This window comes from Xenopus laevis, chromosome 3L, assembly GCF_017654675.1.
Source record: "Xenopus laevis strain J_2021 chromosome 3L, Xenopus_laevis_v10.1, whole genome shotgun sequence".
NCBI classification, from domain to species: Eukaryota; Metazoa; Chordata; class Amphibia; order Anura; family Pipidae; genus Xenopus; species Xenopus laevis.
Window position 1 is genome coordinate 148,773,561 of NC_054375.1, and position 25,777 is coordinate 148,799,337.

The window sequence follows — 25,777 nt, forward strand, 5'->3', positions numbered from 1 at the left end:
CTTAAAATTATGTTACTTCCCAAATAGTGGATTTGCTTCATCCCTATTAAAGGAACAGTTCAGTGTAAAAATAAAAACTGGGTAAATAGATAAAATAAAAAATGTTTCCAATACAGTTAGTGTATAAAGGCTGGAGTGACTGAATCTACTTCCTGCTTTTCAGCTCTCTAACTCTGAGTTAGTCAGTGACTATAAGGGGAGCCACATGGGACATAACTGTTCAGTGAGTTTGTAATTGATCCTCATCATTCATCTCAGATTCAAAAGTAACAGTTATGGCCCATGTGCCCCCGTCAAGTCACTGATTGGTAACTGCCTGGTAATCAATCAGTGGAAACCAAGAGAGCTGCAAAGCAGGAAGTAGTGTTCTGGCTATTATGTTACACATCCAGTCACTCCAGTCTTTATACATTACATTTTTGGCTAACTAACTATATTAGAAACATTTTTTTATTTTGCACAGTCTATCTATTTACCTAGTTTTATTTTTATACTGAACAATTCCTTTAAGAACAGAAACCAGTGTGGGGTGGATAGGAGGGTTCATTACTGCTTCCCCTTTTTCTTCTTGGGGCGGGTCCTCCTCTTTGTTTTTGATTCAATGATTTGCTGGGACTGTCTCTTTAAGGTTGCTCGCGTCACCACATCGCCTTCATCTTCGCCGCTGTCCTCTTCATCTATAGCGAGGGAGACAATGGAGGGGCTTACATCATCGTAACAGGAAGTGGGTGGAAGGAAGTGACTAGTAACTTTCATGTATTTATTGAATTGTCTGGACAACTAGGAAGGTATTTTTTGTCCTACTGACAGCTGTAAAGGGTATCTGCCCCCTATTTGCCACGTTATGCTTCATTCTTTCAGTCCACCCTTGTGTGGAGACATTGGAAAGCTGTCTCCACACAAGGGATGCAAATGCTAAAGACTGTTAAACATGTAATTTTACACTTGCACTTTAAGGTTATGGTCATTGTGATAATAGTACATGTTAGCTAGATTAGATTAGATTTATTGTAACTTTCCTGTATTTAGAAGAAGAAAGACCTTTTTGTAACTTTACATTTTATAGCTAGAGCAAACAGAATTTAATTGTAACGTTATTTTATTAGTATTGTAATGTTGCACTCAGTGTTAATTGGCTAGTCTGTGAAGAAAGCATTCAAGTAAGAATTTCATTCTACTGAGTACTCTGTACATGTGACAATGCAACTTTGAATCACTGTCCCTTCTGTCAGAATCAATGCAATCTCTCTTTCCCTTGTACCAACCATGCAGCTATCAACCTCTCTCTCTCCCTTGTATCAACCATCCAGCTGTCAACCTCGTTCTACCTTGCACCAACCATGCAGCTGTCAACCTCTCTCTCCCTTGCACCAACCATGCAGCTGTCAACCTCTCTCTCCCTTGCACCAACCATGCAGCTGTCAACCTCTCTCTCCCTTGCACCAACCATGCAGCTGTCAACCTCTCTCTCCCTTGCACCAACCATGCAGCTACCAACTCTCTCTCCCTTGTACCAACCATGCAGTTATCTACCACTCTCTCCCTTTTACCAACCATGCAGTGAACCACGCAGCTATCAACCTCTGTCTCCTTTGTACCAACCATTTAGCTGTCATTTTCCCTGTCCCCTATACCAGCTATGCAGTCTTCCATATACCCATATACCTGTGCTGTAGCTATCAGACTTCTCACAACCTGTTCCAGTCCTACACTGATCAAACTACTTGCCTCTAAAGGTGGCCATTAACAAGTACGATCTTTCTTGGAAAGGATCTTTCAAGGAAAGATTGTTCATTTCAATACACACGTGTAGAGCTGAATTGTCAGATATACAAGTAGAAACAATAGAATTCTACCTGTATCTGACAATTCAGCACTAACAATGGCTGATATTCAATATTTTCTGGGTAGCCTGATCAACAAGCCAACCCATATCCAAGTCTTTTGCCATATCTGTTGGCTCGTCTCTCACCATACACGTACGAATATCGTATAAAATTTTGTTTCCTACGTTATTAACAGTGTGTCTATGGCCACCCTAATCCAACCATGCAGCAACTGACTCCTCCCTGCAAACCGATCCTGCAGCTATGAGACTGGCTCAGTTGAATGCAGAATCCTCTGCCTATCTCAGAGCAGATCTGTGTTTGACAGGACTGAGCTACCTACCTGATCATGTGCCTTGTTATCGTTTTCTATTGCTATAGCTAGTGCCAGGTACACTTACCTTCAAACATGTCCTGCTTGGATGGAGCTGGAAGGGAAATCCGTATGTTGTGTGCAGGCAGTTTGCCCTCAATGCTTGCCTGGAACTGAGAATATTGGCATTATAATAAAGCAATGAAATTAATGCAAATCTATGCATCAATCAATTAAGCTAAAATATTTAACAGCCATGGTACTCTCCCCTCCATAATGCACAGCCCCTGTAGTAAACACATTAAACAATAACTGTAATGTTCATTCCTCACCTACACCTAGGGCCCACCGATCATGCAAGCTGCACAGTGCCCTGTTTATTGCACACTGCACATTACTGCACTAAAGAACCATTACTTTCCCTTTTACTCACCTCTTCCTCCTCCATTTGTTTGAGAATCTGCCCCAGATCCTGCCCCTCAAGCTCTTCCAGAAGCTTCTGCAGCTTTTCCTCCGTGATGCCCAGAAGATCAAGAACTTGCTCATCTGACAATGGAGAACCATCCAGAGCAGGAAAATAGTGTTTTGGCTGAAATAGAGAAGAGAGGAATCACATCATGGCCACACTGTGTCAGTCAAGAATGATACCTAGAGCCCTAATGAGTCCTGGGAATCAGCTCTGAGTAAGCTCTTCTGTCTAAAACTGCCTCCTTTGACCTTCCAGTACAGGCTGTCTCCAGGAATTTCCAGCACTACCAAGCAGGCTAATCAGCGTGCCAAAGGAATATTGAATATTGGAGCAAATAAAGATATGGTCAGGAGTAAAAAAAACTTTCTAGGGATGAACCAAATCCGTTTGAATTCCACCAATATGGAATCCTGCTCTAAAGATTTGGTCCAATGCCAAACTGAATTACCCAGTACTCACCACCTTGATGTGCTTGACTTTGCTTGCTAAATGTTCAATGCCAGCTTTGGTCTCATTAAGGATTTTGGACATTTGTTCGAGTTCCTCTTTGGTTTTCTCGCACCTTTTCTCTTCCTTCTGTAGGTGACTCTGCAGCTCTTCCAGATCTTGCTGCCCTCTTCAATGAAGAAAAGTAAATGATGAGAGATATTATATGGCTCTAGGCATTACAGTCATTGCCATTCAACTTTGCCCTTCTTCCTCTTGCTCATTTCTTACAGCAGTTTTGTGCCAAAAACTCCCTATTCAAACCCCTTCTGTCATTCCCTCCTTGCCAAAGTTGGCTTCTGGTTGTCTCAGATCCTGCTCAAGCCTTTTTTTGTGATTATTCCTGTTTTTTTACTTTTACCTGACCTGGACTACAAGCTTGTTGCCTGTCCTGACCTCTGCCTGTTTTTTAGGCTTGGCCTGATCCTTGCCTGTGCCCTGTCTAGATTTTCTGAACTATGAAGTTGTTAGGTTCCCAGCTAACACTGCAGCAGAAAGCCCCCAAAAGGGCATTGGTGAAAAACAGGACTAGCTGGACTCTCCGGCTTTACGGAAGAGTCAGATCCATGCCAGCAGCCTCAACTCCAGGTTCTTGCCTAGAACGTTACAGTATGTCTATAAGTACAAAAGAAGAGATATACCTGGATAACTTGGCTTCCCCGGAGTACTTCTGATTGCGGAATTCCTCCTCCAGTTTCTCTTTCTGCTCTTTCAGCCTGACCAGTGTCCTTTCATTCTCAATCTTCAGTTCCTCCAAGTGTTTGCCAGTCTCTCCCTGGGCTATGAAGCGCCTCACGATCTCCTATATGGTTACAAGGGGAACAGGGGGGTGAAACCTCTGTTGTGCTACAAGTCACATTTCCCCAGCAAGCATTTAGCCTTCAGGATACTACTGTAAGTCACACGGCTGATGCCTCATTAAATGGATTGCTGTGATCTCAATTAGAACATGAGATCATTATGGTAGATTAAAATCTCATCTGCCATGTATTATTAACAGCCCTCACCTGAGTGTCTGTGACCCCGGTGGCATCCTTTATCCTCTGAAAGGCTTCCTGGAAAGTGCGTATCACCTTTTCTTCATCTTCTCCGCTTGGGGTCTGTTGATTGTCCACTGTAGCATCTTCTCCTGGCAAGGCCACTCGTTGAGCCTATAAAAGTATCACGGTTTGGCGATTAGAACAAACAGGGTCCAGAATGGAAAAATGAAGCAGGGTGCAAGAATCAAGCAGAGACTGTGGATAACATGATGGAGGGATCATTTACTAAGGAGCAAAAACAAAAAGGGCAGGTGCATAGTGCCCATTATGCACCTTGCCACCCCATGTGTTGCCTATAATGGAGTGCAATGAGTTGTGTCCCCCCTCTCTGTCTTTATGCAGTGCTGCTGAGTGGGAATACACGGAAAGGAGTGTTCCTGACATGTCCTACTTTGGGCTCCATTCAGGATTTTCAAGATCGCAGTGCTAGAGAATACAAAGCACAAGAAAATCCTCAACTTAAAGGAACAGTAACACCAAAAAATTAAAGTGTTTTAAAGTAATGAAAATATCATGTAGTGTTGCTCTGTACTGGTAAAACTCGTGTGTTTGCTTCAGAAACTCTTCTATAGTTCATATAAACAAGCTGCTGTGTAGCAATGGTGGAAATTGAAAAAAGACTATATGGTACAGGTTAAATAGTGGATAACAGATAACACCATTATGTTCTACAGAGTTTATCTGATGTGTTACCTGAGCCTTTTCTCCTTTGAATGGCTGCCCCATTGCTACACAGCAGCTTATTTATATAAACAATAGTAGTGTTTCTGAAGCAAACACACCTGTTATACCAGTGCAGGGCAACACTGCATTATATTTGTATTACTTTAAAACACTTACATTATTTGATGTTATAGTTCCTTTAATGCATCTTTTTGAAACAATGTAGCAAAAACCAAATGTCTTCCTGCCAAGACTCCCAATTCCCACAATGCCTTGTATGTGGCTTCACCAGTCCATTAATCAGCTGGCTTCTGCTACATTATTTCAAGAGTCAAAAACAGCTGTGTGGAAAACAGAAAGGAATAGACAAATTACATTTAAAAACTGGCACTTGCCCTTGCACCTACACACAAGTGCGTCTCCCACATGCCACCTCTTACATGTCAGATAAGCTTATTCACTACCACGGCACTGGCAGATTCTTTGTGTCTCTGGCTTGGGCACAAAGATGTGGAGTCATTATGAGGGAGAGATGTGGTTCTATAATAAAGGTAAAGCTATTTGAGGTGGGTTGAGGTGGGTTAGGTAACTTACCCTTCTTTCCACACGCTCAGCATGAATACGCCTCTCTTCTGCCTGCTTTTTGTAATTCTGAAGGGTGCGCTCCCTCTCCCTTCGCTCTCTTGTAACTTCTTCTTCCTGCTGCTGAAGATCAGCCTGTCAACCAGAAAATGAAAAAAGCAACTGTATAAATACCCAGGTACCAGACCAGCTCAGAGCTCAATACAAGTAACTATCTCTAGTCTAGATGTAAGGAGATTCCTGTCCCTCTTACCCGTGCCTCGTCCCGTGCTTGCAGAGCATCTTTGTTCATCTTCTGAAGCTCCATCAGCTCATTTCTCTGCTTTAGGATCTCAGCCTCTATGAGATCCAACTGAGTCTGAAAAGTCAGGCTTTCATCCTGCAAAGATACATGTCCTGTTATTGTCAGTGTACACATACAGACTAATAATGGGCCAATAGAGAGAGAGAGTCTTAGGAGAAGGGAATCCTGTTCTGTAGTGCTCACCCTAAAATTTGCAGAGGGAAATAGAATCTATTATTAATACAGCGAGAAGGGAATCCTGTTCTGTAGTGTTCACCCTTAAATTCGCAGAGGGAAATAGATATAATACAGGGAGAGGGAAATAGATATAATACAGGGAGAGGGAAATCCTGTCCTGCAGAGCTTACATTGTAATACACAGTGGGGCACAGATACAATACAGGGAGAGAGGAATCCTGCCTTGAGGAACTTACACTCTAATACACAAAGAGGCAGAACTACAGGCAGGAGGGCATCCTACTATTGAGAATGAGAAATATTAAAGACACTAACTAGAGACTCTAGACTAGAGACTCACATTACCTGCATGTGCTCTTTCAGCTTTTGATAGACACTGAAAATGTGTTCTGCCTCCTGGCACTTCAGCTGGGCCTTTTCCAGTCGGTTTTCCAAGAGGCGCATAGACTGCTAAATAAAAGACAGGAGAGACTTACAGAGGGGAAACCCTATAGTTGAATAGAGATAAAGAGAAGCCCCAAAAAAGCCTGTAAGAAAGCTAGCACCAGTTGATTCGGCAATCGAAAATCACAAATTTTTCTGCAAAGTAAAGGAGGTTTTGCCAAATATAAAATAGTTAACCTGTTCTGGTACTTCCTCTTTGTCTGCAGCTTCATCCTGCAGATAAAATAATTCGACTGTGAATAATAAAATGTTTCAGGTGGAACATGGAGTCTGTCGGCCTCATTTACTAACAGCGGGCAATGTGTAAACTAGAACAAAAGTTGCCACTATCTGCCTTGGTTTTCATCAGAGAGCATATTGAATTTTTCCCAGCACTTTTACAGGTGTGAGAAAATGCAAGTTATGCATCAGAACTGACTCCTGCTGTAAATGATGCACTTAGTGCGAGGGAGTCAATATGGTTCCCCCATGGACCTGCCATGACTGTATGTGCAAGCTATAGAGCTGGAACAACATAACATGCATGCAGGCACAGACTACTAAAGAAACCCTGGAATTATAGAGGGGTTAAAAGTTGGTGCTTCCTTGTGCAGTAACAACAGTCGCTTTGGCTTATGTACACATTAAAACTGATTCTCTGTGTTTGTTAGCAAATATATTCTATGTTAAATACTCTTGTTTTTGCATCTAGCAACCCAAGGCAGTTTGAAAATTGAGGCCCTATACCTCCCACTGCAGGGTGATACAGTGACACAGACAGGAGGGAACTATGGGACATGAGTCTGTCCCTCCCACTGCAGGGTGATACAGTGACACAGACAGGAGGGAATTATGGGACATGAGTCTGTCCCTCCCACTGCAGGGTGATACAGTGACACAGACAGGAGGGAACTATGGGACATGAGTCTGTCCCTCCCACTGCAGGGTGATACAGTGACACAGACAGGAGGGAACTATGGGACATGAGTCTGTCCCTCCCACTGCAGGGTGATACAGTGACACAGACAGGAGGGAACTATGGGACATGAGTCTGTCCCTCCCACTGCAGGGTGATACAGTGACACAGACAGGAGGGAACTATGGGACATGAGTCTGTCCCTCCCACTGCAGGGTGATACAGTGACACAGACAGGAGGGAACTATGGGACATGAGTCTGTCCCTCCCACTGCAGGGTGATACAGTGACACAGACAGGAGGGAACTATGGGACACGAGTCTGTCCCTCCCACTGCAGGGTGATACAGTGACACAGACAGGAGGGAACTATGGGACGTGAGTCTGTCCCTCCCACTGCAGGGTGATACAGTGACACAGACAGGAGGGAACTATGGGACATGAGTCTGTCCCTCCCACTGCAGGGTGATACAGTGACACAGACAGGAGGGAACTATGGGACATGAGTCTGTCCCTCCCACTGCAGGGTGATACAGTGACACAGACAGGAGGGAACTATGGGACATGAGTCTGTCCCTCCCACTGCAGGGAGATACAGTGACACAGACAGGAGGGAACTATGGGACATGAGTCTGTCCCTCCCACTGCAGGGTGATACAGTGACACAGATAGGAGGGAACTATGGGACATGAGTCTGTCCCTCCCACTGCAGGGTGAAACAGTGACACAGACAGTAGGGAACTATGGGACATGGAGTCTGTCCCTCCTACTGCAGGGTGATACCGTGCAGCACCAAGACCAATGACAAAACACTAGAAATTGTCAATAATTGTCATAGGGTTATTTGTAGGGCAGAATGGTGGACACTCCAGGACTAAATGGTTTGCTGCATCTATTCACCTGCTCATCTTGTGAGGGTCCCTCCTCCCCCTCCATCTTGCCCTGCAGTTCTAGTTCCCTCTGCTGGTACTCTGTCTGCAGCTCTTCCAAGTGTTTCCTCTTCTTCTCTGCCTGGTGGTGCATGGCATTCAGGCGCTTCATCTTATCACATAACTTCTGGTCCATGAGCTCGATGGCAGCCTGATTGATGGCAAAATACACAAAGTAGATGAGGAAATGATCTTACAGGTATTTAAGCAGATGCTATGACACACTAGCTGGTTTTCAGGCTGGGAGCCTTAGCTCATAACAAGTTTAAACTGGGGTAACAGTCACCATAATAAAGTTCCAGGGGTACCCAGGGCCCAAATAAACACTCACCCCACATCTACCCCTAACTGGCCTTCAGGCTGGGCCCCCTTAGCTCATAACAAGGTTACAGATATATAGAAACATTGGGGTAACAGTCACCCTGCTATAGTTCCAGAGGTACCCAGGGCACAAATAAGCACTCACCCCAAATCTCCCCCTAACTGGCCTTCAGGCTGGGCCCCCTTAGCTGATAACAAGGTTACAGATATATAGAAACATTGGGGTAACAGTCACCCTGCTATAGTTCCAGGGGTACCCAGGGCACAAATAAACACTCACCCCAAATCTCCCCCTAACTGACCTTCAGACTGGGCCCCTTAGCTCATAACAAGGTTACAGATATATAGAAACATTGGGGTAACAGTCACCCTGCTATAGTTCCAGGGGTACCCAGGGTACAAATAAGCACTCAACCCAAATCTCCCCCTAACTGGCCTTCAGGCTGGGCCCCATTAGCTCATAACAAGGTTACAGATATATAGAAACATTGGGGTGTCACCCTGCTATAGTTCCAGGGGTACCGAGGGCACAAATAAGCACTCACCCCAAATCTCCCCCTAATCTCCTTAGCTCATAACAAGGTCACAGATATATAAAATTGCCATCTTTACACAAAATATATAGTATTCTAAGTCTAAAGCTTTTGAGGTACTGGGAGTTGTAGTATAAAAACAGATGGAGTATTCCATACAGGAAATCTCTGAAGGATCCTGACAGGGAGTAAAGTGTTAGTAGTAAAGGTTTCTATTACAGGGCACATTTAATTCAGATGAGTTTGTTAATGATTTTCCAATAGATTTCTAGTTATCATTACCCACCTGCCCACTCTTGTTTTTCATGGCAGCTTTTTCCGCAGAATGTTGATGAAATGCCTCCTTTATCACCTTCTCATCCCCCTGAGCCGCAGAGAAGAGAACAAGTTATTTAGATATGAAAGTATGTTATCATTTAGCTTTGTATTTGGGGCGAGATACTCTGGGGCTCATTTATCAACACTGGGCAAATGTGCTCAGTTATCCATGGCAACCAATCAGTGATTAACTTTTTAAAGCCAGCCACAAGTGGAAAAATGAATGCACGATATGATTGGTTGCCACGGGTTACTGCCCACGGTCAAATTTGCCCAGTGTTGATAAATGACCCTCTCTGTGTCTCGGAAATCTCAACATTCCACTCCAATTGGAAGATTTTCAGATTGGATAGTGGAAGGTTAAACGGGAAGATATTTCATTCTGTGTGGTGTAGAATTGTGTCAGACACAGAAAGCTTACAAGGGGTTTGCAACAGCAGACAAGGGGATTTTCGGTTGGTTTGGCACCCCTCACTGAATTGCATCACATCTCAGTAAAGAGAAAGTATGGGAATGAGTAGAAATCTATACCACAAGCATGTCGGCCAGTTTCTTGTGCAGCTTCTTGTTGTCTTGCCGCAGTCTTTGAATTCTATCGTCATTTTTCTCGATATCCGACTGTGACCTCTCTACATAAGCCTTGTGGTCCCCGTCTGTCACACAGAATTCAATAGTACATGAGATTCACCACAAACACTTTCCTGCCACTTTATGTAATAACACTTTTGTACCAGGTGTGTCTCACAGCAACCAATTAGCACTTAGATTTAAAGGTCTTCCTACGATACTGAAATCTGATTGGCTGCTATGAGTTCCTGTGATTGCCCATCCTCACACAATGCAGGTCCTTGTCTACTAAGGACCATGGGATACGTGGTGTTTGCTCCATGCTCACCCCCCATGACTATAGGATCTGCTCCTGTCCCTGAACCTCCATATAGCCCAGCATTACTTTAAGGGATTGTTCACCTTTGAGTTAGCTTTTAATATGATGTCGAGAGTGATATTCTGAGACAATTTGTAATTAGTTCTCATTTCTTATTATTTGTGGTTTTTGAGTTATTTGGCTTTTTATTCAGCAGCTCTCCAGTTTGCAATTTCTGCAATCTGGTTGTTAAGGTCCAAATTAACCTAGCAACCATGCACTGATTTGAATAAGAGACTGGAATATGAATAGGAGAGGCCTGAGTAGAAAGATGAGTAATAAAAAGTAACAATGACAATAAATTTGTAGCCTTACAGAGCATTTGTTTTTTAGATGGGGTCAGTGGCCCCCTTTTGAAAGAGTCAGAAGAAATAATTCAAAAACTATAAAAAATAAATAATGAAGACCAATTAAAAAGTTGCTTAGAATGAGCCATTCTTTTTACATACTTAATTACTAATTTAATGGTGAACCTCCCCATTAATATAAGCTTCCTCATACTAACATAAGAAATTTTCTAAATATAATCAGTTTTCAATTTTCTAAATAAAATTCTGTCCCTTTTCTGAAATAATCGAGTTACTCTTCATGCTGGAGTTGGGAGTCTGAATTTCATTGACAGTTAAAGGAACAGTTCAGTGTAAAAAATAAAAACTGGGTAAAAAGATAGTCTGTGCAAAATAATATAATTAGTTAGCCAAAAAATGAAGGTATAAAGGCTGGAGTGACTGAATGTCTAACATAATAGCCAGAACACTACTTTCTGCTTTTCAGCTCTCTAACTCTGAGTTAGTCAGTGACTATAAGGGAAGCCAAATGGGACATAACTGTTCAGTGAGTTTGCAATTGATCCTCAGCATTCAGCTCAGATTCAAAAGCAACAGTTATGACCCATGTGGCCTCCCCTCAAGTCACTGATTGGTTATAACCCAAGCAATGAATGGACTAAAGGTGGCCATACACGGATAGATCCGCTCGTTTGGCGATGTCGCCAAACGAGCAGATCTCCCTCCGATATGCCCACCTTGAGGTGGGCAATATCGGGCTGATCCGATCGTGTGCCCTAGGGCCCAACGATCGGATCCTAGCGTTCGCCAAACGGGCGGTCGGATCGCGGGACCGCATCAACGAACAGATTCGGCCGCGATCCGACGGGATTTTTAATCCCATCCGATCGAGATCTGGCCGACTTTCGGCCAGATCTCGATCGGGGAAGCCCGTCGGGGGCCCCCATACACGGGCCAATAAGCTGCCGACACGGTCTGTCGGCAGCTTTTATCGGCCCGTGTATGGCCACCTTAACACTTGTGTACAGCGATGAGACCAATCACAGCAAGTTAAACTGCATATCAGACAAGCCTTTAATCAACTGACTTACCCAGGAGCTGGAGTTTCTTGTGCAACTCCGAGATCTGCTCATGTATTGGTGGTTTAACTGCATCCAGGGACACTGTGGCTGGCATGGTTGCCCGTGGGAGGTGACTGAAAGCAAGAAATTTGTATTCATATCTTCATGTTGAGAGAGCATAAAATTCTATGTGTACTGATTTGCGTGTGAGTCCCCCTGATTTGGATGGATTCTATTTCCAAGCTAACCTTGTCACTAGTACCATGACCTTGAGGCAGAACCTCATTTTTGGCTGTAAGAGCAGTTCTTTGTTTTTCTGTTTGGTGATGGGGTATCTCTATGCTCTCCTGCTGAAAACACCCAATTACTCCTGTATGTTCTCATGTCATGAGTTCCCAAGTCTTTAAAGGGATACTGTCATGGGAATTTTTTTTAAAAATGAATCAGTTAATAGTGCTGCTCCAGCAGAATTCTGCACTGAAATCCATTTCTCAAAAGAGCAAACAGATTTTTTTATATTTAATTTTGAAATCTGACATGGGGCTAGACATATTGTCAATTTCCCAGCTGCCCCTGGTCATGTGACTTGTGCTCTGATAAACTTCAGTCACTCTTTACTGCTGTACTGCAAGTTGGAGTGATATCGACCCCTCCCTTTCCCCCCAGCAGCCAAACAAAAGAACAATGGGAAGGTAACCAGATAGCAGCTCCCTAACACAAGATAACAGCTGCCTGGTAGATCTAAGAACAACACTCAATAGTAACATCCAGGTCCCACTGAGACACATTCAGTTACATTGAGTAGGAGAAACAACAGCCTGCCAGAAAGCAGTTCCATCCTAAAGTGCTGGCTCTTTCTGAAATCACATGACCAGGCAAAATGACCTGAGATGCACCTACACACCAATATTACAACTAAAAAATACACTTGCTGGTTCAGGAATTACATTTTATATTGTAGAGTGAATTATTTGCGGTATAAACAGTGTAATTTAGAAATAAAAATACATCATAAAAATCATGACAGAATCCCTTTAAATCTTACATATACATTGCATAGTTGTGTGAGCTCTATAAGTAGCAAAGTGATGGCAGTATAATGTAGCCTCGGGCTAATCACTTGTTCTGCTTCCATGGAAGAACTGAGCAACCTCTGGACTCAGTAGTGAGTTGTAGTTTAACAAGGCAGCCCATATTTCCCCCCTAGACTAAGTTACTATGTATGTTACCCTTTCTCATTTCCACAGATAAACTCCTGCCCATTGTTTTTCCTTTATCGTTGCCCTTTCTTTATTGACATTATTTCCCAAATGTAACGAAATATTTGCCCCACACACACACACTTACCCACCGTGACAGCGAACTAATCTCTCCTCACTGGAGCTTCTGGTAGCGTTCGGTTTCCTTAGCTACTAAGCAACCGTCTCCATGGTATCAGCACACAAGCCTTCCCATTGGCTGGTTCGGCTAGTCATCCATGTTGGTGCACCATAGTACGTCGCTATGGTCTCCATCTTGGTAATCCCAATGCAGGCACCTGCTGCGTTTAGACGCCTTGTGATTAGCAATTATAAACAACGTTAATTCTTCCTGGGTTATTCAATTTTGTCTGTGTATCCTGTATTTCCGTAAAATACAAGGGCCAGGCTTTATTAATGCGATTGTTTCGCTCTTTTTTTTAATAGAACTGCTTGTTGCCATACTCAATATGGCGCCCAAACAAGGGTTGCGGAAGGTGATGACGTTTCAGGAAGTGCGCCGCCGGTGCGCTGTTATCTCGTTGGCGTTATCTGATAGGCTGCCGCTCGCTCGCCATTGCTGTGTGTCTGTATCGTGTCCTGGCGGAAGGAATAATGAAGGCTTTGCTTGCGCTGCTGCTTCTCGGGGCTCTTGGCTGCTGGGCCGTCGAGGTGAAGAGGCCCCGAGGGGTCTCCGTGTCCAGTGAGTGCAGCAGGGAATCCCTATAAAGGGCTTTCATTCAGTCGCCTCTCCCTGCAGCCCGGATGTGTATCATGTCAGCCTGAGGCGTTAAAGGGGAACTCCACCTACAAAGGGATTTTTTTGTATAATGGAAGAAAATATAATTCTTAGCAGTTTCCCAATATACGTTCAATACTTATATTCACTGGTTTTAAAGTTATTTGTAAATACAATAGAAACCAGTTTCTGTCTCTTTCTGCAGATGTAATTGCCATGGAAACCAGTGACTGTCTCTTTCTGTTCTCTGCAATGCTGGTTCTGACTTCTGAATAAAAAAAGGAAAAACCCATAATTGATAACCACGCATTATTCCCATTTACAGACCGCGGGTTCTACGATGATTCCAAGCCGTTCACTTGTCTAGACGGATCCCGGACCATTCCTTTCGACAGAGTCAATGACGATTACTGCGACTGCGCTGATGGGACCGATGAACCTGGTATGGGGGAGGGGGGGTATTCTGACAGCTGGGCCAAATTATCATTGATTGGGAGTTAAAGGGGATCTTAACCCAAGAAATAAATAGCTTTTGCAGCTTTGCAATTTGTATACATTTAACATTTTTAGTGGTTTCACAGATATTGGCAGTTTTAGACTGATGATACCAGGCTTTTATGGTCATCCACCCAAACTGTCAATGCACTTCCTATATAGTCGATTCACTGTAGAGTTTTCCCTCTGATTTGTTAAAGGAGTGATTCACTTTTCAGTCAACTTTTAGTATATTATAGAATGACCAGTTCTTCTGCTTCTTTCCAGCTTTCAAATGGAGCTAACTGACCCCATCTAAAAAAACAAATGCTCTGTAAGGCTACAAATGTATTGTTTTTGCTACTTTTTATTACTCATCTTTCTATTCTCCTATTGATATTCCAGTCTTTTATTCAAATCTGTGCATGGTTAGTTGGGGAATTTGGACCCTAGCAACCAGATTGCTGGAATTGCAAACGGGAGAGCTGCTGAATAAAAAGCTAAACCACTCAAAAACCACAAAAAGTAAAAAAAATGTAAACCAATTGCAAATTGTCTCAGAATATTTTAGTTAGAATATATATTCGTTTAGAATATTTTACCTACTCTATTACCAAGGCCTGTGTATGACACTTTATTTTTGTTGCACTGTAGGTACCCCCGCCTGTTCCAACGGGCGATTCCACTGCACCAATGCTGGCTACAAACCCCAGTACATCCCATCATCCCGCATCAATGATGGAATCTGTGGTAAGTGAACACCTGAACTACATGGAGGGTGGAACGATAGGGGATTCTATTCTTCTGCACTGTACAGTTTGCACCTTAATATAAATACAGCTGCAGAATAAGGAGAGGGAACCACTGGGAGAAGGGAATCCTGCCATGCAGAGCTTACACTCTAATATACAGAGAGACACAGCTACAATACAGGGAGAGGAAACATTAGGAGGGAATCCTGCCCCACAGAGCTTCCACTCTAATGTATAGAAGGATACAATATAGGGAGAGGGAACCATTGGGAGAAGGGAATCCTGCCCACAGAGCTTACACTCTTAATATACAGAGGGACACAGATACAATACAGGGAGAGTGAACAATTGGGAGAAGGGAATCCTGCCTTGCAGAGCTTACACTCTAATATAAAGAGGGACACAGATACAATACAGGGAAAGTGAATTATTGGGAGAGGGGGGACCCTACCCTGCAGAGCTTACACTCTTAATATACAGAGGGACACAGATACAATACAGGGAGAGTGAACAATTGGGAGAAGGGAATCCTGCCCTGCAGAGCTTACACTCTAATATATAGAGGGACACAGATACAATTCAGGGAAAGGGAACCATTAGGAGAAGGGAATCCTGCCCTGCAGAGCTTACACTCTTATATACAGAGGGACGCAGATACAATACAGGGTGAGGAAGCCATTGGATGGAATAAATCCTGCCCTGCAGAACTTACACTCTAATATTCAGAGGGACCCAGTTATGATATGGGGGACAGAAGCTATGCGAGTAGGGAATCCTAACACAGAGCTTACACTTTTCTCCCCAGACTGCTGTGACACAACAGATGAATATAATAGTGGAGCAGTGTGTGAGAATACGTGCAGGTAACACCGTGATTGTCCTGTCTTGTACTTGTATTAGAATAAAAAGAATCATTTAATTTAACTCTGATTTCCATTAACACTCTGTCACCCTCTGCAGGGAACTGGGCAGGAAAGAGCGGGAAGAGCTCCAGATTCAGGCAGAGGTAGCCAGAGAAGGATTTAGGGTGAAACAGTTGTTGATCGAGGAAGCCAGGAAGGGCCGAGAGGAGAAACAGGTACGGACCTATCACATCCCTCCCTGAAAAAGATACTGATCTGTATGAAACGAGGCACTGCACGATGTAACTGAAACAAAGTTAAAACTTTATATCTAGGAAAGGAAATATAGCTACTGTTGTTTCAGTATTTTATTCTATTGAAACAATGTCAATCGTTACTTCTAGCAATGGGAATATGTATGTAATTACACATTGGGGTTGATGAATTTTATGGCAGGGGTTTTGACAAATTTTTAAGGAGGGAGGGGGTTGGCTTTCTATAGCTTCTGAGGTAGTGGAGGAGAAGACAAACGCGTAAATCAGACAGGCCAAATTGTTTGCGGCATACTAAAAATGATTTTTAATATTGAAAAATAAACAGTCACTTTTTATGGACATTCGTTTAGTCGGTGCTCTGTTTTTTGAACTGTATGTGAGGCACTACAGGGGCATCATCATAATGTTATTGTACCAGCAGCTGTAATGATGTAACTGCACTTACTGCAGCTGCTGTGCTATGTAGGAGCTCACACACACACACACACACAGAAGGAATGTCAGGATAGGAGCCTGGGATCATTGTGTGTCCACTAGAATGTGTGTGCAGCGATTGTATTGTGGAAGTTCACAGGCAGAAGTTGTAGGTGAAAGGGCAGGGGCAGTAATGCAGGGAGAACTGATTTGGGTGCATGTGACTGCAGGTGATGTTGGTGCATGGATAGGGAAGTGACAGCAGGTTTGTGAATTGAGCACGCAGGAGGGACAGGACTGGCAATCTGTGGGTTCTGGCATATGCCAGTGGGGCTGCTGTATAAAGGTGGCCATAGACGTAGAGATCCGCTCATTTGGCGATGTTGCCAAATGAGCGGATCTCTCCCTGATATGGCCACAATGAGGTGGGCGACATTGGGCTGATCCGATCGTGGGACCTTGGGCCCAACAATCAGATCATAATGCATCCAATACAGGCGGTCGGATTGCGGGACCGCAGAAAGGCACAGATGCGGCCTGCCCGATCGAGATCTGCTTGACTTTCGGCCAGATATCGATCGGGGAAGCCCGTCGGATGGCCCCACACACGGGACAATAAGCTGCCAACCTTTAGACTGTCGCTATTTTTTGGGCTGGTGGGGGCGGGCTGTTTGAGCCTCTGTGTACTTGGAATATCAGGGCCTATTTTGACTCCCATTCCTGCAGACAGAGGTACATATAAGATCTATCTGCCCTTTTTGCCACAGACCAAGTTACAGGAGATGGTACAGAGTCGTCAGGCGCTGCAGGCTCAAGTGGATTCTCTACGCGCAGAGAAAGAAACCGCAGAAACACCTGAGCAAGAAGCAAAGGATGCGCATAAAAAGGCTTGGGAGGGTAAGTGTGTGTGTTCTAATGAAAGGTCTAGGTGGGGAACAAGGCACATAATCAGTATCACTATAGAATATACATTATATACATTTTCTTGGGGATGTATTTTGGCACAATGGTATGAACTTGGTAGGAGATTATCAGAAAGGGCACATTTGCACAATATTATAATAGAACAGCACATGACACTTTTTCTGTATCACACAACATTGTAATAAAATAGCACATTATATTTAGTGTGTAGAGTTGAATTTAATATTTTTTTTTATTATTATTCTTTGGTGTTTACTGCAATATTATTACTGCAGTTTATGCTTTTATTCTTGTGTGTGCAGGACCGGACTGAGAATTAAAATAGGACCTGGCATTCCAGGTACACAGAGGCCCAAACAGCCCCCACCAGCCCACTAAATACGACTTTCTATGTCCTTATAGCAGCCCCTCTGGCATTTGCCAGAACCCACAGATTGCCAGTCCGGGCCTGTGTGTGTGTATATGTACTGACTGGTGTATGGCTGGGGCAGGAAGTGAAAATAAGTGTAAAATTGTAATTTCATCTTGCTGGGTATGATTTCTTTTTGTATGCAGTAGAGATGACAATAAACTGGATTTGACTTGACCTTGACTTGAATTGCCCTTATGTTACAGAGAGTAAAGAAGCAGAGAAGGCTGAAGTGGATAAGCAGAGATCACTGGAGGTCTTCACTGACTTGGACCAGGACTCTGATGGAATGTGAGTGCAGCAATTGGTCAGAACATCATGGATTTACATATTCCTTATTAGCATTTAAAACATGGTTGTATGAAAGTATAAATGTAAACAGCCCATCCTTGATTATAGTATAGTAGCCATCCATTGAGATGCAATAAACACTGTCCTGTTGTATCTGTCTTATTTGTGACCAGTATGACCACTGGTCCATGTGTCTGGGCCACTCCAACTCTACCAATTACATTGTTCCCAGGCTGACTGCATCTGAGCTGCTCTCTCATCTGGAGCTGGATGTGGATGGAGATGGTTCAGTGTCAGACCAAGAGGCACAGGTGAGCTCTCAGGCCCCGGGAAGCTTATATTGCTGTGTAAGTTCATTGCATTATTTGGCTTAAGATTGATTGTCTTCTCCTTGTGCTCAGTCTTTGCTTGGAGGCCCATCTTCTGTGGATGTCGGCAGTTTCCAGGAGTCTGTCTGGCCTCAGATCCGAGAAAAGTACAAATCAGAGGTAAGATGTAAGAACTGGTCTTATTATAGCCTTGCATGCTGACCCACGCTTAATGCTGGGTATTTGCTTGCCCATTGCCTTTAGATATTGTGGTTGTACAAGCAGGCAGATTTGGGGGAGGGGATCTAGACGCACGAGTGGAACTTGGTGCAACCCTAGTTTCCAGGCATGGGCATATGGGACATTTACTGCCAGACCCACATGGGAGTGTGGAATATCCCCCTTCTGTTTGTGTCTGGCACTTAGGCCGATGCCCTGCCAGTGCCTCCTATAGAGGAACCAACTGAGTCTCACCCAGAGGTCCCTGAGGATGAGGACGAGGAAGATGGAGATGAAGGAGAGGATGATGAAGAGGATGAACCTGAAGAAGATATTAGGGTAATGAACCAACCAGACTCCTCCTTTCCCATACTAACAATGCCAGCCAGACGGGAGGAGGGGTTCTAACAAGGAAAGAGACTGGGTGCATGAGAGGGGGCACTAGTACCAGCCTTATAAACTTGTACCATATTATAGGTTCCACCCAGCAAGACCCAGGAAGCAGAACCAGAGATGCCGCCTTACGATGAAACAACACAGGCTTTGATTGATGGTGAGCATCTGTAATGGTGCTTTCTCTTTCTTCTGCACTTTTTTAACCCTTTCCTTTGTATGTGTTCTCACTATATTATTTTATATGCACCTGGGATGCCCATCACCCACATCTCTCTACTTTCACCAATACAGATCTCTCTTAGATTCTCACCTTTCTTTCTATTTTAGCTGCACAGAAAGCTCGCTCCCAGTATGAAGAAGCAGAGAAGTCTCTGCGTGACATGGAGGATACTATTAGGTTAGTGGTAAATCTGTTTCTTTGTTAATAAATGCCCCATGAATCCTTATTCCACTAACCCCTCCCCTGAGCCCCTTATTGTCCCTGTAACTCCTTATTCCACTAACCCCTCCCCTGAGCCCCTCATTGTTCCTGTAACTCCTTATTCCACTAACCCCTCCCCTATGCCCCTTTATTGTCCCTGTAACTCCTTATTCCACTAACCCCTCCCCTGAGCCCCTTTATTGTCCCTGTAACTCCTTATTCCACTAACCCCTCTCCTGAGCCCCTTATTGTCCCTGTAACTCCTTATTCCACTAACCCCTCCCCTGAGCCCCTTTATTGTCCCTGTAACTCCTTATTCCACTAACCCCTCTCCTGAGCCCCTTATTGTCCCTGTAACTCCTTATTCCACTAACCCCTCCCCTGAGTCCCTTATTGTCCCTGTAACTCCTTATTCCACTAACCCCTCCCCTGAGCCCCTTTATTGTCCCTGTAACTCCTTATTCCACTAACCCCTCTCCTGAGCCCCTTATTGTCCCTGTAACTCCTTATTCCACTAACCCCTCCCCTGAGCCCCTTTATTGTCCCTGTAACTCCTTATTCCACTAACCCCTCCCCTGAGCCCCTTTATTGTCCCTGTAACTCCTTATTCCACTAACCCCTCCCCTGAGCCCCTTATTGTCCCTGTAACTCCTTATTCCACTAACCCCTCCCCATAGCCCCTTATTGTCCCTGTAACTCCTTATTCCACTAACCCCTCCCCTGAGCCCCTTATTGTCCCTGTAACTCCTTATTCCACTAACCCCACCCCTGAGCCCCTTATTGTCCCTGTAACTCCTTATTCCACTAGCCCCTCCCCTGAGCCCCTTTATTGTCCCTGTAACTCCTTATTCCACTAACCCCTCCCCTGAGCCCCTTATTGTCCCTGTAACTCCTTATTCTACTAACCTCACCCCTGAGCCCCTTATTGTCCCTGTAACTCCTTATTCCACTAACCCCTCCCCTGAGCCCCTTATTGTCCCTGTAACTCCTTATTCCACTAGCCCCTCCCCTGAGCCCCTTTATTGTCCCTGTAACTCTTTATTCCACTAACCCCTCCCCTGAGCCCCTTATTGTCCCTGTAACTCCTTATTCCACTAACCCCACCCCTGAGCCCCTTATTGTCCCTGTAACTCCTTATTCCACTAACCCCATCCTGAGCTTCTTATTGTCCCTGTAACTCCTTATTCCACTAACCCCTCCCCTGAGCCCCTTATTGTCCCTGTAACTCCTTATTCCACTAACCCCTCCCCTGAGCCCCTTATTGTCCCTGTAACTCGGGGATCCCCAACCTTTTGAACCTGTGAGCAACATTCAGAAGTAAAATGAGTTGGGGAGCAACACAAGCATGAAAAATGTTCTCGGGGTGCCAAATAAGTGGTGTGATTGGCCATTTAGTAGCCCCTATGTGGATTGTCACCCTACATTGAGGCTCTGTTTGGCCGTACATCTGGTTTTTATACAACCAAAACTTGCCTCCAAGCTAGGAACTCAAAAATTAGTACCTGCTTTGAGGCCACTGGGAGCAACATCGAAGGGGCTGGAGAGCAACATGTTGCTCACGAGCTACTGGTTGGGGACCACTGCTGTAACTCCTTATTCCACTAACTCCTCCCCTGAGCCCCTTATTGTCCCTGTAACTCTTTATTCCAGTAACCCCACCACTGAACCCTTTATTGCCTTTGTAACATAATTCTTTGTAAATACAGCTGAACCATTCCTTTGCCTTTGCTGTAACCACTATTGATCTGTGTTTTAGGGGTTTGGAGAAGGAGATTTCATTAGATTTTGGACCCAATGGAGAATTTTCTTACCTCTATGGAGAGTGCTATGAGCTTTCAACAAGCGAGTGAGTAGAGAGCGTTCTGCTTGTAGTACCAGGGATAACATAGCTGGGAGCCTGCAGCTTGGCGGTTTTTACTGAGGGATAACTGAGTGAGCCATTATTGGATAGTAGGGGGGCATTATTTAAAGGGAAAGCCCAAATGATGAATGTGATACAATGTCAATGACTGTAAAGTTATTTGGAATGCAGTTTTTTTGTATTTGGCTGTACAGCAAGAGCACATGGCAGTTCATTGATAGTTCTCACTCTTCCAGGTACGTTTACCGTCTCTGCCCATTCAATCGTGTGACTCAGAAGCCAAAACATGGAGGATCTGAAACCAACCTTGGGTGAGAGCTGGAAACCTTTAGCTGCATACAGTAGTTCCCTTCCGTTGATACAAGATGTGTCCTTGTTTATAGATACACTGCCAGTAGCTTTTATCGAGCCCCTATATTGCACTATTTACCCACACCAGCTCATTAATCTACATTACTTCCTGTGGTGTGAATCCATTCCTCTATATATAAGGTTTAGCCAACCAATAGATAAAGCAGTGTTGGAGAGGGAAGTGCAGTGCAATAGAATGGGAAAGCACTACCAGCTTCAAAGCAGCAGAGGATAAAGTATTGTCACAGATGTTGGAGGGCCAATCCGAACAGGGGAAAAGTCTGTCGTATGTCCATAGCTCATTTTGTTTAAACTTTAAATGTAACCAATCATTGGTATTTAGTAAGTGACCTTTCAAGGAATCTTATCAAATTCTATTCCTTGGATTCCTTTCAATTGCTTTTACCGGAGACAAATGTGGAAGACTCCTCTAGAACTGTACTTACATTGCATAACATTGCTTTGTTCCTCACCACCCACAGAACATGGGGATCCTGGGCAGGACCAGAGGATAACAAATTCAGCATTATGAAGTTTGAGCATGGCACATCTTGCTGGCAAGGACCAAATCGCTCAACACAGGTAATTGGCACTGTGGGACATGAGTCTGTCCCTCCCACTGCAGGGTGATACAGTGACACAGACAGGAGGGAACTATGGGACATGAGTCTGTCCCTCCCACTGCAGGGTGATACAGTGACACAGACAGGAGGGAACTATGGGACATGAGTCTGTCCCTCCCACTGCAGGGTGATACAGTGACACAGACAGGAGGGAACTATGGGACATGAGTCTGTCCCTCCCACTGCAGGGTGATACAGTGACACAGACAGGAGGGAACTATGGGACATGAGTCTGTCCCTCCCACTGCAGGGTGATACAGTGACACAGACAGGAGGGAACTATGGGACATGAGTCTGTCCCTCCCACTGCAGGGTGATACAGTGACACAGACAGGAGGGAACTATGGGACATGAGTCTGTCCCTCCCACTGCAGGGTGATACAGTGACACAGACAGGAGGGAACTATGGGACATGAGTCTGTCCCTCCCACTGCAGGGTGATACAGTGACACAGACAGGAGGGAACTATGGGACATGAGTCTGTCCCTCCCACTGCAGGGTGATACAGTGACACAGACAGGAGGGAACTATGGGACATGAGTCTGTCCCTCCCACTGCAGGGTGATACAGTGACACAGACAGGAGGGAACTATGGGACATGAGTCTGTCCCTCCCACTGCAGGGTGATACAGTGACACAGACAGGAGGGAACTATGGGACACGAGTCTGTCCCTCCCACTGCAGGGTGATACAGTGACACAGACAGGAGGGAACTATGGGACACGAGTCTGTCCCTCCCACTGCTGGGTGATACAGTGACACAGACAGGAGGGAACTATGGGACACGAGTCTGTCCCTCCCACTGCTGGGTGATACAGTGACACCTACAGGAGGGAACTATGGGACACGAGTCTGTCCCTCCCACTGCAGGGTGATACAGTGACACAGACAGGAGGGAACTATGGGACATGAGTCTGTCCCTCCCACTGCAGGGTGATACAGTGACACAGACAGTAGGGAACTATGGGACATGAGTCTGTCCCTCCCACTGCAGGGTGATACAGTGACACAGACAGGAGGGAACTATGGGACACGAGTCTGTCCCTCCCACTGCAGGGTGATACAGTGACACAGACAGGAGGGAACTATGGGACACGAGTCTGTCCCTCCCACTGCAGGGTGGTAGTGAAATACAATAGGATACTATAGTACAGTGGATAAGTTAATATTAATTGGTGTGTATGTCATTAGGTGAAGTTATCATGTGGAAAGGATACAGTTGTGACCTCCACATCAGAGCCGAGCCGCTGTGAGTACTTGATGGAGTTCTTTACACCTGCAGCCTGTCACTCACCTCCTGAGGTTCTATCAGAAGACCATGATGAGCTGTGATAGAGGTAAGTCTAGGGTTTGAGTACTGAGAGAGGGAAAAAAAAAATCATAGCCAGGGGCAACGGAAACTGCGGATTCCAATAGGCCTCCTACTGGCCCCCACATCATAGTAAGGATGGAATGATGAGCGGGTGCCTAGGAATCATCTGTGAATTTTGGGTGGTTATCCTAAGAAGGCTGCATTTTCTGGGGTTGCTTTATGATTACGTTAATGCAGAACAAAACATGCCATTAGTCTGCATTTAGGAGGAGAATGATGAAGAATAAATTCCATGCAGAAGAGGGTCCCAGCTGTATCGGCCTTGGAGGAACTGGTGTAGGGATACCCTTATTATGGTTGTCACGGCACCCTGCTGCAAGAAGACGTGGGCATAGGGCAGGAGCAACGTCCATATCACAGGTTTAGATGGTAGCCAGCCGGCATTCTGTAGTTCAGCTTGTGGATGATGCCAGGGTTGAGCACTGCTATTGTTGGTTACTGGAGCATGTGGGTACAGCTGTGATGGCTTACAGCCGGGCACTCTGTTTTCCTGCATGTATGTAAAAAGACTAACAATTTGGAATTCTAGGTAGCCAACTTGGTAAGCCAGAAATGGAACAGCCCCTGTCGTAAATGCCGAACAGGGTTTGATTCCCTCTGCCAACCACAAAGACAGCTACAGCAAGGGCCAATCACATGATCGGTCAGGTGGGCCATTATAAGGACCAATCTGGCCATGAGTTGTAATGGTACCAATCATAGCTAATACTGCTGGGCCAATGGGGTGCCCTCACGGTAGCGGTCACTTACCAAAGAATGCGGGTCTGGCTATACAACATCAAAAACCACATCGTATATATATATATATAATAACCTTTGCTCCTTTTCCTATTTGTTGAAGCAGTTAGGAGCAACTAAGCAATAACATAATAGTTGACATTTTTCCCCCCAGATTAAAAGTCTGTTTTATCACAATGGGTTTTAGTCCAACAGTATGGGCCTGGCACCTGCCGTTTGTATTCCGTGTGATCACTAAATCTTGTGCTGTGGTTTATTACCTCCCTGAGCAACTCCGTGATTGATGATTCCGATTTTGTATTCCAGCTCAGGATATAGACATGATGGCACCCCTCATTGCCAACAGATGGAGCTGCTTTATTCTGGGACCTAAATACATGTGACCAGTAATATGGAAATCCTCCCGATTAACCTCTCCAGAAGAGCATCCTCTCTGAGCCAATCACACGCCGACACCTCACTTTCCTCCTCCTGCAGAAGCGGCAACTAGACACTGGCAACCAGAAGACACATTCCATCCCTTAGCACTTACCATACGCTGTACATATCGCTGGAAATGGCTTGTTGTGTTTTGTTAAATAAAAGAATCTGACCTTTTAGTCTGTTGGTTTCCTTCGTTGGCAAGTAAAAAACAGAGGGATGATGAACTTTGTGTGATGCCAATAGATCAGCCATTAAACTCCCAGACCAGTGATCCCCAACCATTGGCTCACGAGTAACAAATTACTCCCCAAACCCTTGGATGTTGTTGCCTTAAAAGCAGGGGATTATTATTGAATTCTAGGCTTGGAGGCAAGTTTAAGTTGTATAAAAACCAAGTATACTGCTAAACCGAACCTCCTGTAGGCTGCTAGTCCACATAGGGGCTACCAAATAGCCAATCACTGCACTTATTCCGCAACCTCAACTTCTTTTTTTACATTTGAATGTGGCTCCTGAGTGAAAAAAAGGTTGGGGGATCCCTGTCCCATGGTATTCTGGGGGCTGAGGGGTAGATGGATGGACAGACCTATATATGACATATATATATTATAGGGATGCACCGAATCCACTATTTTGGATTCGGCCGAACCACCGAATCCTTTGTGAAAGATTCGGCCGAATCCGAACCCTATTTTGCATATGCAAATTAGGGGTGGGAAGGGGGAAAAAAATTTACTTCCTTGTTTTGTGACGAAAAGTCACGTGATTTCTCCCCCATCCCTAATTTGCATATGCAAATTAGGGTTCGGCTGGGCAGAAGTATTCGGCCGAATCCTGGATTCGGTGCATCCCTAATATATATATATATATATATATATATATATATATATATATATATATATATATATATTCAGTCAGTACAGTGAACGCACTCCTCCCGGATATAATTCAATCGATGGTGGTGCGTTGGTCAATTGGTCAATGTTTGATAGTACAATTCAATGAATGGACCCGCACTCGTTCATATTCAGTGAAATAAATGTGTCTTTATTCACAGGGTCATTTCCAACGTTTCGGTCCTCTTCCTTGAAAAAGGTCCCAGAGAGGACCGAAACATTGGAAATGACCCTGTGAA

At 44.6% G+C, this 25,777-nt stretch overlaps 2 protein-coding genes across 6 annotated transcripts; one reads left to right on the forward strand and one right to left on the reverse strand.

Moving 5' to 3' along the window:
* Positions 1–387: 387 nt before the first annotated feature.
* On the reverse strand, positions 388–13,120 carry odad3.L (outer dynein arm docking complex subunit 3 L homeolog). Of its 5 annotated transcripts, none has more exons than XM_018242047.2 (15): positions 12,924–13,120; positions 11,603–11,706; positions 9,831–9,952; positions 9,268–9,345; positions 8,099–8,278; positions 6,482–6,517; positions 6,206–6,310; positions 5,633–5,758; positions 5,392–5,514; positions 4,102–4,245; positions 3,736–3,896; positions 3,068–3,224; positions 2,573–2,728; positions 2,228–2,312; positions 388–677 (listed from the first exon to the last, which is right to left on the reverse strand). In XM_018242047.2, the coding sequence occupies exons 2-15, from the start codon at positions 11,685–11,687 to the stop codon at positions 547–549; spliced, it is 1,689 nt and encodes a 562-aa protein (XP_018097536.1). In that variant the 5' UTR covers positions 11,688–11,706; positions 12,924–13,120; the 3' UTR covers positions 388–546. The 5 variants fall into 5 exon arrangements, with proteins under 5 accessions (XP_018097536.1, XP_018097537.1, XP_018097535.1 ...); XM_018242048.2 differs by having other exon boundaries at positions 6,206–6,307; positions 12,920–13,120; XM_018242046.2 differs by having other exon boundaries at positions 12,920–13,120.
* A 278-nt stretch (positions 13,121–13,398) lies between these two features.
* On the forward strand, positions 13,399–24,818 carry prkcsh.L (protein kinase C substrate 80K-H L homeolog). The gene is given in 17 exon segments (NM_001093655.1): positions 13,399–13,513; positions 13,875–13,991; positions 14,678–14,773; positions 15,581–15,638; positions 15,736–15,853; positions 17,074–17,203; positions 17,846–17,930; positions 18,163–18,241; positions 18,332–18,418; positions 18,665–18,796; positions 18,935–19,010; positions 19,181–19,250; positions 21,031–21,120; positions 21,372–21,446; positions 21,969–22,068; positions 23,301–23,446; positions 24,526–24,818. Coding segments are annotated over 16 exon segments (1,542 nt in total). The 5' UTR covers positions 13,399–13,425; the 3' UTR covers positions 23,442–23,446; positions 24,526–24,818.
* Positions 24,819–25,777: the final 959 nt, after the last annotated feature.

Excerpts from the sequence above, each read along its gene's own strand:
- odad3.L (XM_018242047.2), bottom strand. The coding sequence starts at position 11,687 with ATGCCAGCCACAGTGTCCCTGGATGCAGTTAAACCACCAATACATGAG. Across the intron at positions 6,311-6,481 it reads AAGAGGAAGTACCAGAACAG|CAGTCTATGCGCCTCTTGGA; the intron begins GTTAACTATTTT and ends TCTTTTATTTAG. Across the intron at positions 2,313-2,572 it reads AACAAATGGAGGAGGAAGAG|TTCCAGGCAAGCATTGAGGG; the intron begins GTGAGTAAAAGG and ends CAATATTCTCAG.